Source organism: Macaca fascicularis, chromosome 3 (genome assembly GCF_037993035.2).
Source record: "Macaca fascicularis isolate 582-1 chromosome 3, T2T-MFA8v1.1".
NCBI lineage: Eukaryota > Metazoa > Chordata > Mammalia > Primates > Cercopithecidae > Macaca > Macaca fascicularis.
In genome coordinates this window covers 91,905,679-91,918,670 of record NC_088377.1, presented here as the reverse complement: position 1 = coordinate 91,918,670, position 12,992 = coordinate 91,905,679, and the positions used below count along the sequence as shown (strand labels likewise).

Sequence of the window (12,992 nt, the reverse complement as noted above, 5' to 3'; positions counted from 1 at the left end):
AATTAAAAAAAAAAAAATTTTGTAGAGATGAGGTCTTGCTATGTTGACCAGACTGGTCTGGAACTCCTGGCCTCAAGTGATCCTCCTACCTTGGCCTTCCAAAGTCCTGGGATTACAGGCATGAGCCATCCTGCTCAGCAGATTATTGTTACATAAATTTCAAATCTAATTTTATTGTGGTAGAGACTGTTTGACCCAACACCTGATGTATCTTGGTAAGTGTATTGTCAAAAGAAAGAACAAAATGTTGAACATGTTAAGTCTTAACCTCAAAGGCAGTGATGCTTGACTTTATTTTTTTAAGGGGAGAGCTCATGAATCTCTTTGAGAATAGTATGGAAGTTAGAGCTTTTCTCTCCAGAAAAATATGTTTGCAGATACATTTACTTGTGTTGCATACCATTTCAAGGGTTCACACATTTTATGAACGAGAACAAGATGGAGTTCTCAGTACCTTACATCAGATGACTCTTTTAGGAGGTGATATTTTTAAAGAATCTCTTTAAATTGAGGTATAACTTAAATACTGTATAATGCAGAGATGGTTAGGTATATAGCTCAATGAGTTTGGACAAATACATGCAGATATCCCTCTCAAGATACAAAGCATTTCCATCACTCCAGAGTGTTCCCCAGGTTCTTTCCTAATCAATATCCACACACCCAGAGGCAACCACTTTTGAAGGGGTCTTTTAGTTCACATTCATAGTGTCTGCATTTCCTGAAGACAGGTGTTACAGAGACAACATTCCTAGAAAGTGGTTACATGATTAAGAAATGGTCAACTGTTTGTATTACATTAAAAAAAAAATGCAACAGCATCCCAAAAGGGTGTCCTAGAAACCTGGTTAATGATCTAGGCTGTCACAAGCCCTTAAGCCCTTTTTAGATGGCTTGTAGCATCTCAGAAAATAGAAACATCTTTAGGAAGTGATTGTGTCCTCAGAAAAAATCAATGTAGCACAAAGCATCTTCCAATCTTTATCTTTTACCTGATCAGCTTCTGAATCTGAGGGGACCACCAGCACCACGTCACCCCTTTGTAAGGTAAGTTCATCAGAATTTGCTGCCTCAAAATCATGCAGTGTTTCCACCTGCAGAAGATAAGAAGAATATATAAAAATCAATTTCCCAGCCAGATTATAAGCAGACACTCTTACAAGCACTCTCCAAGCTGGATGAAAAGATGAAGATATTTGCCATATGCCAAGGAAGAAGAAGGCCTCTAAAGCCAGAAGAGAAGTCCTATTCTCTGATATGAGGCCATTCATATGTATATTTATTAATAGTAATGCAATGCCCTCTACAACAGGGAAAAGTACTATATTAATCAAATTTTAATTCATCTTATTTTTGTTAGAGATTTGCATTTTATTATCACTGATGCTTTATTACTGTTTGTTGTTTAACTGGAACCAAAAATGTCTAAAGCTCCTCTAACCCCAGCTTCTGTCAAATGATAATCAGGAAAACCACCACTTGTAGGTTATACAGTAATTACTACGAAATAAAACTCTGTGATCAATTTCCGTGTAAATATATTTCCTTTCTTCCCTATCCTACCTTATATACAATGGCAACCAGTTTCTTTTCCTTTCCCATTTTGAAAAAGATTTCCTTAAAATGTTATTATAGGAAAATATTTTAAAGCAGAAGAAATAACGTAATGAACCTCCATGCATCCGTCACCCAGTCTGAGTCACTCTACCATCATGGCTGATTTTATTTTTCCACCTTTCCCTCAACTCCACCCCTGAGAGTAAACATCGGCTTTTAAAGTGTATATTTTGCCATTGGGCATATTCATAGAATCATAAATTGTCAGAGTTGGAAATGGATTATGTTATCCCTAAATTAATTTCTCTGATGGGAGAACTGACACCCAGAGAGAGGATCTATAGGGGTGCCTTAGCTTACTCTACAGTTAGTGAGGAGGCCAGAATGGGCCCAGCAAGCTCTGGCCATGCTTGGCACAAGGCTTCTTAGACTCCTTGTGCTCCAATTAAAACAGAACCTGGCAAGAAACAACCCCCCATCTACAGGTTTAATTTTTTCTCTAAATTAATCATTCATAAATCCATTATAGCTGACCCTGTCCCCACAAGAGGTAGCAAGGTAGTAGTTACTTTCTAGTGGAGAGAGATAAAGACACACACACACACACACACACACACACACACACACACACACAGAGAGAGAGAGAGACAGAGAGAGAATGATATGACATTTTACGCTTTAGAAGAAAAAGAGCTGAATTTTGAAATGTAAAATCAAATTTAAAAACTTAAAATTCCTTTTCAGATTCTATTAGGAAACATCTGAGACAGGAAACACTTGGGTTAGGCCAGTGTTTTCAGGTATTTACTAAGTTTTTCGGTAAGAACGCTTTGGTTTATGAAGGCTCTAAGCAGCCTGTCTGAGCAAAACCTTCCTCCCATTAACTTAGCCACCTTTTTTTTATGCCTTTTGGTGCAAGTTTATTCATATATGTATCCACTAATTTACAAAATATTTATGGGCTTCCTACTCTGTGTCATGCACCCTACAAAGTGCCAGAGTTGACTGAAGGATTGCTGCCTGACCCCCAGCGGGTATAGCCCAGTCAGGAGCTCTTGGTGATTCGAAGGCCTGGTCTGAGCCAGGCTCCACAGATTCACAGGCACCCGGGGGGAGTAGAGAGGAGGGAGGGCTGGAAGAGACTCTCTCATTCATTACCCAGGGGCATATTGTTTGCCCTGTGGTGAGCTTCCCTTTAGTTATTCTTTGTTAAAATATGAAAATCTATTACTGTCGACCTGGCTTGTCCAAGTGATGTTGTGGTGAAGGGAAAGCAGTTCAGAGAAATAATAATTGCAAAAAGTAAAAGTAAACACTGGAAAACCAAAGGCTTAAGCAAAAGGGACTCAAAGCAAAAAAAGGACAAATGAGAGTTAAAAAATAAGAATACCTTGTAGAGAAAGCCAGGAGGCAATTCCTGAGAGGCCTCCCTTACAGATGCTAGCTGATCAGCAGTCCCCAAGGCTGGTGCAGAAGGCATTGGCTGAGGGTCCTGCAGGGGCTTCGGCTCCGTAGCCAGCTCTGGCGTCTCACTGGTGGGGCCCAGAGGAGCCGTGTCCTCGGTGGTCTCCTCGGGCTCTGCACCTATAGTTATTTCGTGTTCTCCCTCCTCTTCATGGTTGGAGGCAGGCTCTATGACCACTGAAGGGATGACCTTCTCCTGGGGGAAGAAAACCCGTGGCAGTGCCCAGCAGGGCCTGGAAAACAGAACCTCCTTGTCCTGCACAACCTGCCTCAGCCCCCAGCCCAAAGCTGGGGCTGCCACTTCCATAATTCCCCATCAGCCAGAGTCAGGCTCCGGGTCTTCTGCTGTGCCACACAGCCTCCTTCTGTTCCTCCTGAGGCCTAAACCCTTAGTGGAATTAACTTCTGGATCCTTGAATAGCCAGGCAGTTTGGTAAGCATGAGGTTTCCGTGGAAATTGGGAGGAGGCATAGGGGATGGGAGACTGAGTCTTGAAGGGTGAGGGAAACCATCCTGAGAGGGATTGCAGGAGTCAGTGCAGGCCGGCCTGGTTCTTTTTTTTTTTTTTTTTTTTTTTGAGACGGAGTCTCGCTCTGTCGCCCAGGCTGGAGTGCAGTGGTGCAATCTCGGCTCACTGCAAAGTCTCCCTCCCGGGTTCACGCCATTCTCCTGCCTCAGCCTCCCGAGTAGCTGGGACTACAGGTGCCCGCCACCACGCCCGGCGGGGTTTCACCATGTGAACCAGGATGGTCTCGATCTCCTGACCTCGGGATCCGCCCGCTTCGGCCTCCCAAAGTGCTGGGATTACAGGCGTGAGCTGCCGCACCCGGTCCCACAGGCCGGCCTGGTTCTTGTCCCATGGAGCCCTAACTCTTGCCGCTGGCAGTTCACCTCCTATGAGCCCCTTCCTCCCCTCCCCCAGTCCCAGGAGGCCCCCAGTGCCTGAACCATGCTTGCTGGTGAAGATCCAGCCGGGGTTTGGAGATCATCCACCAGTCCTTCGCTTGTGATTCCAGCCCCCCACTGCTGTGGCCGCTGCAGGGACCACACCTCCCACAATCCACTCCAGGTACTCTAGTGTCTGAACCAAAGGATTAGGACCACGCTTTCATTTGTTTAACAAAGAAGAGCATGGAGGGGAGTTTCATCAGCAAAACAGGAGTCTTTCTATATTCCCTCTGCTATCAGCAGACTAGAGCAGTAACATTCGTCAACTTAGAGAGATAATACTGTCTTTCCATGAGTACAACAATATACGCAAAAAACACTCTGGGAACTGTGATGAGAAAATCTAAGGGGAAAAAGGAATATTCTTTTAAGTTCCTTCTCCCACAACACTGCTATCTGCCTCAGCCCCCAGCCCAAAAAGGGATAATGAAAGGGATAATTCAGTTTCAAGTTTTAAGCAACCCTGGAGAAATTTTTGAAAATTTATTGGGAGTAAAATCATCAGGAGAAAACAATACATACCATTAAGGCCCCTCTTAACATTGCCTTCTAGAATACAGAAGAACCAGACAGTGGAGGCAGGCCCTGGGGTTGGAGGCCTCTGCAGCGGTAGAGTATGTGGCTTTGTGGCCTCTCAATGCTGCTCTGAGGCAGTGCCGAGCAGGGCCCGCTCCAGCCTCATGCACAGACCTAATGGCCCAGGTCCCTTTGTTTCCCTTCTCAAAGTACCACACAGTGGTGGGCTCTTGGTGAAAGGGGCCTGATGGTGAATTTGGGACACTCTGATGATGATAATAACCACCAAACAGTAATAAGAATAATAAGATCTAAATACTATTGAGTTCTCCCTGGGCTAAGTGCTCACTTCATCACATTCTCTTTCTCCCAGCTCCATTCTCATCTTTTTCACTGTCCTGCTTCATTCCTTTCTCCACGTCACCCCAGAGCTCCCCCTTCCCCTTTCCATGCTTAGGCCCAGTCAGCCACGCAACATTGCGATGCTGATACTGAGCAGCTGGGATTACTCTTTCTGAGAATCTGATAATAATGTTGTTTGGTGGAGTCACAAAATTGCTACAAACCTATTTTACATCCAAAGAGTTATCACCATGGACCAACCAACAGAGCACCCAGCCCACGCCACCTCCCAGGAGCTCCCCTGGCTGCGACATGGGACACTCACCTGAGGCACTGTTGCTGCCAGCTCCTCTGCTTCAGCTTGGGCACTCTCTGCACCCTCGGTTTCAGTTCCAATTTTGGCCTCCTCTAAACTTACTCCTTCCCCAGCAGGGAGAGTGGCCTTCTCTGCCTCTGCTTCCTCTCCTGGGGCCCCCTCAGCTGCTGACACCAAGGTTCCAACAGCTGCATCAGCATCAGCTCCAGGTATGATCTGCAGGGCAGAATCCAACAGGTCACGTCTGCATCTCCATGGGCCTCCGCCAGGAGTCAAACTCAAGCCTATTTCTAATCTCTCCTCTGCGGAGGCTATTCAGATTTGGAACATTCTTTGCACTCCCAGGATTTAGGTACAGCAGAGTCTGCCATGTATTCATCAACACTCTGACTTCTCTTCTCCTGAGCTCCCAACAATTCTACACTCCTTAGCTTTCCTTGCTGTCAGGTGTGGCAAATGGGATTGGAATGGAAGTGACATATACTATTCCAAAAACACGGCTTTTAAGGTGTAGGTGGTCCTCTCCACAAGCTATTTCCATTTTTATTGGCTGGAAGCAACAAATGAGGCCTTAAGGGAATAAAAGAAATATAATTGAATCTCGAGACCTTAAACTCACCATGCCAAAGGAAAGCTAAGCTTGGGAACAGAGTCACACAAAAACAACCTTCCTTTCATTCCCAAACACAGAGCTGTAATTTCACATGCTTCCTTCATCTTATGTAACATGCAGAACTACAGAGCGTGAGATGAAGGCATGAGTGACTGTGTGCCCACCCCCCCTTTTTATATGTGAAATGTAGATTCACTGAGCACTAATCAGAGCCTCACAAGAATGTGACACTTGCCTCATTGCCTACCCACCTTCCTTGTAAAAATTTATTCCCTTCTTGCTTGCTATTTCCCCTTTAAATACTGAAGTTCTCAAAACTCTCTTCAGAAAAAGCACCGGTTACAGATCCTCCTTTGACTCATGTCTCTTTTTCCGGGTGCATCCTTAACCTTGGCTAAATAAGCCTCTCCATGACTGAGACCTGCCTTGCTCACTTTTTGATTTACATAGAACATCTGGGTCAGAGGATGGAAGTGACCTGGGTCGGAAAGAAAAGCCATATCAGAAAAGCATCCTCATCGCACAAAGTCCACATTTCGAAAAATTGCATTTTAGTATAAACTTTCAAATCTTTGTGAGGAAGGTTCCAAAAGCCAAATCACTTTCATAGGAAAAAAAAAATAAGGAAGCTTTCTCAATGAACCCTCAGGAATGAAGGGGAAATAATTTTTGTAATCAAATATGCATGGTAATGCTCCAAATAGCTGCAGAGCCCATTACAGGCAAAATACCAAAATCACAGTTTAGGTCCAGTAAGGAGAAGTGAAATAGAAAAAAGTCAGAATTTTCTTTCTAAGGTAGAAACACAGTCAGAAGAAGAGTTTTAAGTAGTATTTAAAATTTGAGATAATGAAATAAAGGAAGTGCAATCAGAAGTTTCAGTTTTGAACAAATGGGTTGGAGTCCAACTCTTTAAACAGGATTCTGACAACATCAGCTTGACAGACTTGATTTGAGAGGTTCACATGAGAACGACTACGGAAGAAGAATCTCAGGTTGATCTTATATAATATATCCAGGACACATATTTCAAAAGTGGCTCTTACTATCTGATGTGATTAGGATTAACTACTTTTTCCATGTTGAATACATTCTACCCAGTTCAACATCTTAAGTTAGGAAGGCCCTAATGTTGCAAATATTAACTTTCAAACTCAGAAAACAGAAAAGGATAATGAAGAGTACCTCCGAGTGGGCATCAGAAATTGGAGATGAAGAACATGAACCATACACCTACACTTATAACAAAGCAGTTTTAAAAACGTTTCTGCTGGCTCAAAGCTATAGGTAATAGTTTAAATAAAAATGCCTGTTACAGAATATATACAGTACATTTTTTCTACAAGATAATATTTTATTTGGGAATGAAAAAGAAATGTTAACAGCTATACTACTCATTATATGTCCAAGTATTCCTCATATTTTTAGAAATTTATTTCCCTCTCTTATGAGAATCTCGTATTATGAGGATGTGGCTCTCCACACAGGGTGTACAATGATTTAAAATACAATCCCTAGCCATGACATACTTCCTTCTTCCTGCCCTGTCATGAAAGTATATGTGACATGGTTTGGCTCTGTGTCCCCACCCAAATCTCATCTTGTAGCTCCCATAATTCCCGTGTGTTGTAGGAGGGACTCAGTGGGAGATGATTGAATCATGGGGGTGGGTCTTTCCCATGCTCTTCTCGTGACAGTGAATGGGTCTCGCCAGTTTTAAATGGTTTTAAAAATGAGAGTTTCCCTGCACAAGCTCTGTTATTGCCTGCTGCCATCCATGTAAGATGTGACTTGCTCCTCCTTGCCATGATTGTGAGGCCTCCCCAGCTATGTGGAACTGTAAGTTCAATAAACCTCTTTTGCAAATTGCTCAGTCTCAGGTATGGCTTTATCAGCAGCATGAAAATGGACTAATACATTATGGGTTCACAAAAGTAATGCTTTCTCATGAATTGTAACAGACACTTATTTAAAGTGAATTATAAATGCTGATGGTTATTGAAGTGGGGTAAAAAGTACATGAGGGTTTATATTTTGGCAAATGGCTGAAAATTCCTATAATAAAAAGTTTATTTTGAAATCAAATAGAATTTCATCTCTGTTTTAAATAAGCATCGACCTTTTTATGGATGCTATTGTTACTGTTGTCAAGAGAATAGTAATCAGAACATAAATTAGTAGGGTATCTTAATCCCAAGAAGAACAATGAGCAATTGCTCATAGCTTTATTGTTGGAGATATTAACAGGGTTTCTCTAGGATACTAAGGACCTAACAAAGTTTCTTCCATATTAAAAACTATCCTGAAAGAAAATGTGCATGCAATAAACTTATGAGCTCAAATGTAGAAAATAAGTTGTGTCATGATTATAAGCTTATTCTCTCCATCTGTCTGGAAAATCACACCTATGACTATCCCACTAGTTTCAACAGCTTGGAAGCAGATGGACTCTATCTACATGCAGACGGTATGGACAAACAGAGCAGCAGACACCACCACTACACACGCATGCAGCAGAGGCACTGCTACAGATGAAAAAGCAGACAGGATGTTATTTCATGGGCTACTCTCCCAGTGGTTATGCATAAATCCTTTTATACACATCTGTTGCAACTACACATTATTAGTAATTGGCTTTTAGTCTCAGTTGAATTGATCCTACATCTCTGGGACAGAATATACTTCTGTGACCTATAGATGGTGTTGCCACAGGTAATTTTTTAAACTTGTTCCATACAAACATGTTTATTATTAACCTGTAACTTACCTCTAGAGATCTATCAATTTGGTTGTATAAGATTTTACCATCACTAAATATACATGTTATCACCTTTCCTTTGCTAGATAATTTAAGCAGGCAATGAAACTAGACTCCTATCTTTTGCCATATACAAAAATTAAATAAAAATGGATTAAAGGCTTAAATCTAAGGCTTCAAACCATGAAACTACCAAAAGGAAACATTGAGAAAACTCTCTAGGACACTGGACTGGGCAAAGATATCTTGAATAATACTCCAAAAGCACAGGCATGCAAAGCAAAAATGGACAAATGGGATTACGTCACATTAAAAAGCTTCTGCACCGCCAAGGGAACAATCAACAAAAATGACCTGCATAATGGGAGAAAATATTTGCAAACTACCCATCTGACAAGGGATTAATAACCAGAATACATAAGGAGCTCAAACAACTCTATGGGGAAAAAAAATCTAATAATACAATCAACAAATGGGCAAAAGATCTGAATAGACATTTCACAAAAGAAGACACCAACAGCAAACAAGTATGTGAAAAGGTGCTCAATCTCATTGATCATCAGAGAAATGCAAATCAAAACTACAATGAGATGTCACTCACCCCAGTTAAAATGGCTTTTATCCAAAACACAGGCAATAACAAATGCTGACGAGGAAGTATAGAAAAAAGAAACCTCATATACTGCTGGTGGAAATGGAAATTAGTGCAAATATTATGGTGAACAGTTTGGAAGTTCCTCAAAAACAAAACAAAACAAAACAAAGGACAAAAACTAAAAGTAGAGATACCATATGATCCAGCAATCCCACTGCTAGGTATATATCCCCCAAAAAAGAAATCAATATATCAAGGAGGTATCTGCACTCCCATGTTTGTTGCAGCACTATTCACAATAGCCAAGATTTGGAAGCAACCTAAGGGTCCATCAACAGATGAATGGATAAAGAAAATGTGGTACCTATACACAATGGAGTACTATTCAGCCATAGAAAAGAATGAGATCTTGTCATTTGCAACAACATGGATTGAACTGGAGGTCATTGTGTTAAGGGAAAAAATTCAGGTACAGAAAGACAAACTTTGAATGTTCTTACTTGTTTGTAGGTGCTAAAAATTAAAACAATTGAATTCATGGAGAGAGAGTAGAAGGATGCTAACCAGAGGCTAGGAAGGGTAGTGAGGAAGTAGGGGAGATGGTTAATGGGCACAAAAATAGTTAGAAAGAATAAATAAGACCTAGTATTTCATAACACAAACAGGGTGACTACAGTCAACAATAACTTATTGTACATTTTAAAATAACTAAAAGAATATTATTGGATTATAATGCAAAAAAAAGGATAAATGCTTGAGGAGGTGATAGATATCTACCCTGATGTAATTACTACACGTTGTATATCTGTATCAAAATATCTCATGTACCTCATAAATATATACACCCCCTATGTACCCACAAAAGTTAAAAGTAAACATAAAATAAAATAATTAAAAAAACAACACAGGTATTAGCTGCTGTAACACCAACTACCAGCAGGTGGCGGCTAAAGGCTCTACCTGACTGCTCTGACGTTCCTGACCTTGCAGGAGCAAATACCTCAGCCTCAGCACCTCAGCAATTTACCTCATTTCTGTCATATAAAAAAGAACTGCAGCATGCAGAAAACTGCTTTTAAGAATAATAAATAAATATCAGGAAAATACTGAAATTAAAAATTCTGGCAAAAGTAAGGTGCTAAGGAATTGGCACTTTAGACTATAAAGGGAAGCCAAACAATTTGAATGATCTGCTTGGAAAACAAACAATTAACACTTCTACACCCTATCTCTGAGTCCATTAGTAATGAATTGCCACTTCTCCAGCTGCTGTTTACTTAACACGTTGATTTTACAGAGCTTAAAATCGTTACTTAAACAGAGAAGGATCATCCACTATCTGCGTATCCTTATAGCTTTCTGTTTCTGACACCGGTCTGATGATCAGGGGTGCCTCAATCCTCCCTTCATGTCTGGAATCTGGTCCAGATTTTTTGCTCTTACCAAAATATTTCCAATGCCCTATTTACTGACCGCAAGAATAGAACAACATAAAAATACAATGGAAAACAGGAACCCATTTGTTCAGATTAGGTGTTAGCTGTAGACAAAATCAAGAAAAGAGTGAAAAGGTTTTCATTGATGAAAGTTATACCTCTTATTATTATTGTTGTTGTTATGCATTTCAATTTGTTAGCTATTTGTAGAGCTATAAAAGAAAAAAACCATTTTCTATGCTTTGCTTGCTACAGTACATGTTATATCTGCTAGGAAAAACCACAATGATAAATGACTGCTATTTGCTTTTTAAAAAATGTTACCCAGGAAGACCAGAGGACTGAACCTGCTGAAAGTATTTCAAGCCTTTCATACCCAGTGCTATCAAATGCTTCTCTTCACTCTAAATGTTCAGAAAAACACAATTATCCTATCTTCTGCCCAAACTATACTATTTATTGGTCAAATATATTTATGGGGGAAACAGCTATTGCAAAGAGAGACTAAAAAGGTTCTCCTTGACCTTGGGCACATATTTACTTTATCTATGAGGTCTATGAGGTGCAGAAACTAGGAGTATTTCTAACCCTCCCATATATCACACAGAAATCACAGCGACCAGCACAGAACCTTCTGGAGAGAGTAGGTGGTGGGTCTCTGCACCATACATACCTCATTGCTTTCTCTTTTTCTTTTTCTTTTTTGAAATGAAATCTCACTCTTGTTGCCCAGGCTGGAGTGCAATGGCACGATCTTGGCTCACTGCAACCTCTGTCTCCTGGATTCAAGAGATTCTCCTGCCTCAGTCTCCCGAGTTGCTGGGATTACAGGCACCTGCCACCACATCCGGCTAATTTTTTTGTATTTTGAGTGGAGACAGGGTTTCACCATGTTGGCCAGGCTGGTCTCGAACTCCTGGCCTCAGGCGATCCACCTGCCTTAGCCTCCCAAAGTGCTGGGATTACAGGCATGAGCCACCGCGCCCGGCCCCTCATTGCTTTCTAATATTCTGCCTCAATCATCTCCTTGGTGGAAAGCCATATAATTATGGTATTCATGCCAGGGTCCTCTAAACACCAGTTTAAAGTTGCTTTAGCAAAATTGTCTGGAAATGTAATGACATGAACAAAATACAACAATAGCTTAGGTTATCAATCATGTAAAATAGCCAAACACAACCTGGTGACAGAAACTAGCCAGTCCTGCTATGAGATGGTGCCGTAAAAGCAGGCCAACAAGGACCAAGACTCCCAAACATGTCAGAGTAGTGATAGGCTCAAGAGAACTTGTTGTCTCTGAGGTTTATGTCATGCATTCGTACATTCATTCACTCGTTTATTTATTTGCTTGTTTTCTTGGTAATATTAGCTCTGAACAATGCCTGAAAGTAGTTTGTCAATCACGCAATTGGTCTGGATGAGACAATTGAAGAAGATACTTTGATTCTCCTTCTGCCCATGAAATTCCATACTTATTTATCAAGCAGGTTATTGTAAGTGATCATAGGCATTTTTCTAATAAAGCAATTAAAATATTTTTTCTAACAAATTTTAAAATAATAAAAGATAATTTATGGCAACATTTTGATATATTTAGTTGTATTCATTTTCTAATCATACAAGGTTTATTTTGCAAAACATGAGTCATGTTTCTTAGAAAAGTTATAGTAATGGATATGTAATAATTTATTGCTTATTCTATTTAACAAGTTATTTAACAGTTCTATTAGAATTAAACACTAGTTGGTTTCATTTTTAAATGTTACTCTAACACTGTGAGAAACATCTTTGGTTTGTAACCCAACAATTATTTAGGTTACATATTTCAATAATTTAAATACTAAATACTGCTCTCTTTATTTATTTATGATATTTTCATTAAACATGTTTTTGGGGTTTCTGCTCAACATAATAACAAATTTTTTTTAAAAAATTTCAAAAACATAGAATACAATGAACTTCTAAGTGCCCACCACCTAGGATCTTCAACAGACATGTCACCACATTTGCTTTATCACATGTCTTCCCACCTATCTGCCTTGATTTGAGCCATCTTTTGGTCAACTGCAATATATCTTCACAAAATGCTTTTTAGGAATTCTATGGAAAGTCTCTAGCACCTTATGTAATTGGTAATGTCTTTCTGCTGCTTTCCTACATGGCCAACTATTGACTTGGGGTAGAATTACTATGTTGTGTTTCTTTGTGCTCAAAATCTGTATGTTATTCTAATAGCTTCTGACCTTTAGTATTGATATGGATAAGTCAGAGAACAACCTAATTGTTGTTCACTTGTAGTGCTTTCTTATTTCTGATCTAGATGCTTGCAGGACTTTTTTCTTTAAACTCTGAACTTAAATATTTAAAATCATACATTTCAATGTAGTCTCTCTCCATTAAGTTTGTTTTTTTGGGTGATTTCTTATGATCCACATGCATTAATTCCA

General features: G+C 40.2%; 1 protein-coding gene across 2 annotated transcripts in view; it reads right to left on the bottom strand.

Moving 5' to 3' along the window:
- The window catches only part of LOC102127478 (amphiphysin), a 246,419-nt gene that overhangs the window by 5,126 nt on the left and 228,301 nt on the right, over positions 1 to 12,992 (bottom strand). For both annotated transcript variants that reach the window (XM_005549757.4, XM_005549758.4), the window contains 3 exons: positions 5,153 to 5,359; positions 2,948 to 3,217; positions 993 to 1,094 (listed from right to left, as the gene is read on the bottom strand). In XM_005549757.4, coding sequence (XP_005549814.1) covers positions 993 to 1,094; positions 2,948 to 3,217; positions 5,153 to 5,359 — 579 coding nt within the window. The remainder of the gene's footprint in view (positions 1 to 992; positions 1,095 to 2,947; positions 3,218 to 5,152; positions 5,360 to 12,992) is intronic.